The sequence below is a fragment of the Meriones unguiculatus genome, chromosome 5 (assembly GCF_030254825.1).
Source record: "Meriones unguiculatus strain TT.TT164.6M chromosome 5, Bangor_MerUng_6.1, whole genome shotgun sequence".
Classification (NCBI taxonomy): Eukaryota; Metazoa; Chordata; class Mammalia; order Rodentia; family Muridae; genus Meriones; species Meriones unguiculatus.
The window spans coordinates 104,263,999-104,270,027 of record NC_083353.1 but is presented as its reverse complement, the minus strand read 5'-3'; the positions used below and the strand labels follow the sequence as shown (position 1 = coordinate 104,270,027).

General features: G+C 49.8%; 1 protein-coding gene across 3 annotated transcripts in view; it reads left to right on the top strand.

Annotated features, from left to right (window-relative positions):
- Cidec (cell death inducing DFFA like effector c) overlaps window positions 1-1,220 on the top strand; it is an 11,503-nt gene extending 10,283 nt beyond the window's left edge. For all 3 annotated transcript variants that reach the window (XM_021637643.2, XM_060383932.1, XM_021637642.2), the window contains exon 6: window positions 233-1,220. In XM_021637643.2, coding sequence (XP_021493318.1) covers window positions 233-398 — 166 coding nt within the window. In that variant the 3' untranslated portion in view covers window positions 399-1,220. The remainder of the gene's footprint in view (window positions 1-232) is intronic.
- The last annotated feature ends 4,809 nt before the right edge of the window (window positions 1,221-6,029 follow it).

The window sequence follows — 6,029 nt, the reverse complement described above, 5'->3', positions numbered from 1 at the left end:
AGAGGTAGAGGCAGGCAGATTGCTGTGAGTTTGAGGGCAGCCTGGTCTGTAATGTCCAGGATAGCCAAGGCTGCAACAGTGAGAGAGAGAGAGAGAGAGAGAGAGAGAGAGAGAGAGAGAGAGAGAGTAAGCTATCCTGAAGCCAGCTGCTTCAGGCCAGCATTGAAAAATGGAGAAAATATTTGGAGAGACGGGTACCTCTATGTTTGAACTAATGGCTCCTGTCTCCCAGGGAAATGCTTCGCTGGGCCCTCTTCAGCATGCAGGCCACAGGTCACATGCTGCTTGGCACCTCCAGTTACATGCAGCAGTTCCTGGATGCCACTGAGGAAGAACAGCCTTCCAAGGCCAAGACCTCCTCCTCCCTCCTCCCCTCCTGTCTGAAGATGCTGCAGTGAAGAGCCACGTTCCCAGAGGCCTTCCCCAGCCAAGGATGTGCCTGCGCTCTGCTAGCAGCTCCCACAAGCCTGGCAGCTGAAGAGCTTCTCACCTGCCCGCACCTTGCTCACAGCACAGCACCATGGAAACCACGGGAAGGGCTGGAGCCCTGGGGTGGCCTGGCATGGCTCCTTCCTTTCTGTCTCAGGTAGCGTAGAAGACCTGTCTCGCCCCCTCTCCTCACGTGCTAGCCTACGTGCCGCCCGCTCTCTGGCGTTGCCTCCTGCCCTGCGCATGCTCATTGTGCAGACACGTTGCTACGGCGGCGTCCGTTATACCTTGGCCTCCGTTGAGACAACAAAATGAACGGCATGCCACAGTGACAGCGAGGTCTTTGGTTATGGTGCCAGAGTGGTTCACACTCTGTAGTAGAAGAAAAGGGAGAATCGGGGGTCCTCTTGCCTGGAGTTCCAACCGTTACTCCCGCCTACCCCCCCCCCAGCTGCGTATGATCTTGGGGGATGCTACAGGATATGAGGTGGCTGCCATTGACGCAGATTTTGGGGGCCCTTACTGTGCTAGGGAGGGACTTCCGGGTAATGCAGATGATTGTTGTCACCCAGGCCCCTCTTGTAAGTAACCCAGTAAGCTCACCGGTTCACCAAGCTGGACTTGGAGGGAATCGTGGCGTTGCCTGTCACTGGAGCTCTTTCTGGGCTCATGGGCGTAGTTCATGTTCTCCGGGGAAAAGTCAGACGATTCCCTCTCTTCCCCTCTTGTTCTCACTTTCCACTAATGTACAGTGTTAGAATCTGCAGTAAATTATTTATGCTGAAACCTCACCTTTGCCTGTGTCCTTTGTGTGAAACCATCTGCCAGGATGTACAGGAGATAGCATTTCTCATTATTGGTATACGTGTGCATGAGTGTGTGTGTGTGTGTGTGTGTGTGCGCGCGTGTGCGCGCGGGCGCGCTGGTATTCCAGTACCACGGCTCGGGTGTGGCGGTCAGAGGACCACTTAGTTCCCTTGTACATACCAGGGACTGACCTCAGGTTGGCACACTTGCATAGCAATTGCTTTTATTGGCTGAGCTGTATCGGTGGCCCTGTTTGTTCTTTTAGATACAGCCTCATGCAGGCCAGGCTAGATACAGCCTCATGCAGGCCAGGCTGGCTTCAAACTTGTTACGTGCTGAAGAAGGACCTTGGCCTTCTGATCCTCTTGCTCCCGCCTCCTGAGCGCTAGTATCACAAGCGTGAACCACCACTTCCAACTTGTGTGGCACCGTGGATTGTATACAGGGCTGCCGGCATGCCTGGCAAATGCTCTACCAACTGAGCCACATCTCGGCCCCACTCCTTTTTAACATATAAGGTCCGGCATTGCGAGACACAATGCATACATGTTAAAATAAAAATCTGTAGTTGGCCTTCGAGGCCTGCCACATTTGCTGTTTGGGCAGACCATATAATGCATGAGTATGCCAGTTCCCAAATGAAATTTGCCTGTCAGGCGGATCAAACCACTCTTTTGATCCCTGACTCTTGGGTCTTATAACACATTTCACGTGTTCGGGTTGAGAGTTCTTGGTCCATCTACAGGGTGATTTGTCATTGTCTGTGTGTGCAAGGGAGCTTGCACACAGATCCCTGTTCAAGCTCGGTGCTTCTACCCTCAGGATTGCAAGGCGAGTCTCTAACGCAGCACAGTGACCCCAGCACCTGAAAAACAAACAAACAAAAAATAAAACGAATGAGTAGGAGAGCTCTGAGGAGGGAGAGTCAGGGCTAAGCCCTCATTTTTCAGTGACAGTTAACTCACGTAAGCGAGAAAGACCAGGCCCATAGGAAGCCACGCTTCAGCCTGGCCCTCAGATCCAAAGCTTAACATAATTTCATAATCTTTCCTATAAAGCCTATTTGGATTTAGGAGACATTAAGACAAAGGGCTAAGTTACCCAAGCTTGTCTGCAAAGCTATTGCTGGCAGCTGTCCGGTGCCTGGAGCCGTGTGAGAGCAGCCAAGTCCAGATCAAGTGCGCTTTCTCGTCTGGACCCTCCCACGATTGTAGCTGGAGGATGGCTCTGTGACAGTCTGCCTCCAGGGGCGGGCCTTCTGAAGGCCTGGTTTGCATCAGTCCTGTTTCCCATTGCTGAAGCCTGACCAAAGTTGTGACTGAGCCAGAGGGGGCTGACGGGAGCTGGTGTTTGTCCCGGGCACAAGTTCAGCAGTTGACTGCTACTGCTGTCTGGCACTGAGCCATCTCAGCCCAGGCAGTTTGGCTCCTCCTTTTCTTTCAAAAGCTCAAAGCCCACTGGAGTGAAGGTAGCTGTGGGAAGGGAACAAGAGAGGGCAGCCTCCTACGGGGCAGGGAGAGAGACCTCCAAAGAGGAAAGGAGCTACAGCCTCCAGAGGGCCAGGCACTGGTCCAAGTGGGGACATGGCCTTTCCTGGGGCCAGACTCTATTGATGCAGGAGAGATCTGCTTAGCTGAGTGGGCCATGAACCAGCCTTTAGCTAGCCTCTCTCTCGCCACACAAAGTGGCCTGAGACTTTTTTGTATTTTTGATCTGTATTGCATGTGCACACCCTAGCACAAGTGTAGAGGACAAAGGATAACTTGTGGTTTGGTCTTCTCCTCCCACCATGTAGATCCTCGGGATTAAGCGCAGGTTTTCAGACTTGGCAGCAACCATCTTTACTAGCTGAGCCATCTCACTAACCCTTGTATGTATTTTAGACACTCTCACATGGCCCAGGCTGGCTTCAGACCTTATGTAACCAAGGATGCCTGTGAACTCCTGATCCTCTGCCTCCACTTCCCCAGGGCTCTTTGCCTCGTCTGTTGTTAGTCCTTGCTCAAGCTGCTTCTGAGATATCTGCACAGGAGACCTCCCAGAAGGCTTCTGGAACAGCAATGGGCCTATGACAGAGCAGTTGGACACTCCTGCTGAAGCCAGACAAGGAGAAACTACTTGCTTTTTTCTTTTTCTTCTTTTTTTGCCTGGTTTCTCACCGGTCCTTCCTGTGTTTTTGTGTTGTGTCTATATTCTCTGTCTGTCTGTCTCTCGCCCTCATCTCTCTGTAGTCCTGGCTGTCCTAGAACTCATTATGTAGGATGGCCTCAAATTCACAGAGATCTGCCTGCCTCTGCTTCTCAAGTTCTAGGATTAATGTCATGTGTCACCATGCCCACCTATATTCTTTAAATTTGGTTTTTAGCTATATTCTTTAAATTTGGTGGTGCAAGCCTTTAATCCCAGCACTTGGGAGGCACAGAGGTCAGCCTGTCTACAGAGTGAGTCTGGTACAGCCAAGGCTACACAGAGAAACCCTTTCTTGGAAAACAAAAACCTGAGTGATTTTAGGGCCATTGTCCTGTTGCTCTGGAATGCCTGGGAGATCCAAGTGGCCTGCAAGAGAGAGAGGAAGAGGATGATGGTGTGTGAGGTAGTAACAGCTGCCTTTGCTTCAGTACAGCCTGCTTAGCAATGTGGGAGAGAGATGAAATGGCCTTTTTATTACTATAGAGCAGGAAAATATGAAACACCTGGGGGAAGCAAAACATTTTTCCTGCCCAGCTGTGGATTCCATGTGCAGCTGTAACGCACACCTTTCTGACATCGCCTTAAAACCTCACCTTAACCTCCCTTCCACACAGCCTTCTGTTTGGCTTAAGGCTGCTGTCTTTCTGCTAGCTGTAAGAATAAACACATTTAATCTAAATGTGCATTGAGTCTAAGTCTGTGCATTGAGTCTAAGTCTCTGGTTTCTTCCAGTGGATTCAAGCATCACTCAGGTCTAAGCGCTCTAATGACTGGAGAGCAGCTCAATCCGGGCGGAGATAAACACAGTGCATCAGGTTAGGGCTGGCTGTCACGTCCTCACATCATCACTCCTTCCACATTTACCTGCTTCCTGTTGTTACAACAAAACACCTGATACTAGCTTGCAGCTCTGTAGGAGAGTGCTTGATTAGCAAGTTTGGGGCTCTGGATCCATCTGCAGCACTGAAAACAACCATGTCGGGAGCCGCATTCGCCATTACAAGATGGCGCTGGCTTCCTGTTTCCTGGTTCTTCTTGTCAGTGCTGTATCTTGCAGCAGCGCATGCGCCACATGATGCTAATACGGATTTGAGTGCTCTCCCTATCAGAGAACACATGCTAATTGGGTATTGTGCGGAGCACCAATCACAGACGAGCACGTCGCCCTGCAGGCTATTTAAGCAGAGCGCGTTTGGGGTTTGGGGTCCTTCTCCATCTACCTGCAAGAGCTTCATAATAAAGATTCTGCTGGACAAATCTTCGGTTGCCGCGTCATCCTTATCGGCGAAGGCTGCGCGCGACACAACCAACCAACCAAAAAACTCTGAAAGCTGATCATTACTATGTTTATATCTATGGGGCGGGGGAGATGGCTCAGTGGTTGAGAGGACTTGCTGCTGAGTTCAGTTCCCAGCACCCACCCGAAGCTCACAACTGCCCGTAACTCCCGCTCTGGAGGATCTGATGCCCACTTTTTGGCCTCTTGGGGCATCTGCACATCAGTGACATTCACTTGCACAGATACACAGGCACTTACACTCAAATAAAAATAAAACACACACATACAAGGGTTTGGAGCCAGCATCTACTTAGCATATGCAGGGACCTTTTTGGTGCACCCTAACATGGAGGAAGCTGTCCATGCTGAGAGAAAGGTTTTCTTTTCTCTCCTCTCCTCCCCAGAAAGCTGCTAATGCCATCTTCATAATCTCATCTAATTAATTTTTTCTCCAAATACCATTAATATGAATTTGAAGCTGGGTGGTGGTTGCACATGCCTTTGATCCCAGGACTCAGGAAGCAGAGGCAGGCTGATCTCTGTGAGTCCAAAGCCAACCTGGACAGGCCAAGGCAAATAAATAAATAAATAAATAAATAACAATAAATAATGCACAGCTGAACAGCCGAACTTCGGAGGACAAATAACACAACTGTGGGCTGAGGGTTGTGGAGGAGGCAGAGGGAGGCTGCCTGTAAATGGAGGAAGGGAGAGGAATCAGCATCCCTCTGATTCCTCCACCAGAAGTAAGAGCCTAGTGCTGGAGTCCTTTCAGAAAGTCTTTCAGGTCTGGGGACATAGCTGGATGACAGAGACATTCTCTTGCTTTTTCCTCTTAAGGGATGACATTAAAGGTATGTGCCACCATGCCCCACTGCTTTAAAAGAAAAAACAACAACTTGCTTTTTAATTTTCAATTATCAGTATTCATTATCTGTTTTTATTATGTGCCTATTGTTGCTACCTTTTGTATTTTATTTATTTTGGGGCTTTTTTTTTTTTCGTGACATGTTGAGACAGGGTTTCTCTTTGTAATCCTGGCTGTCCTGGAACTTGCTTATAGATCAAGCTGACCTCAAACTCTGTAACCGACCCGCTTCTCCTTTACAGGCTTGTACCATCAAGCCCAGCTTAACTTGATTTTCTTTTGATAGGACATTTTGTATCCCAGGCTGGTTTCCAACTCAGTCTGTATCTGTGATCTTGGGCTTCCTGACCTTCGTATGTAGTGCTGGGGATCGAACCCAGAACCTCGCTCTCTACCACCTGATCCACAGCTTTGGGACGTTCTGTGTCGCACGCAGGTGCTCTACTAGGGAGGTTT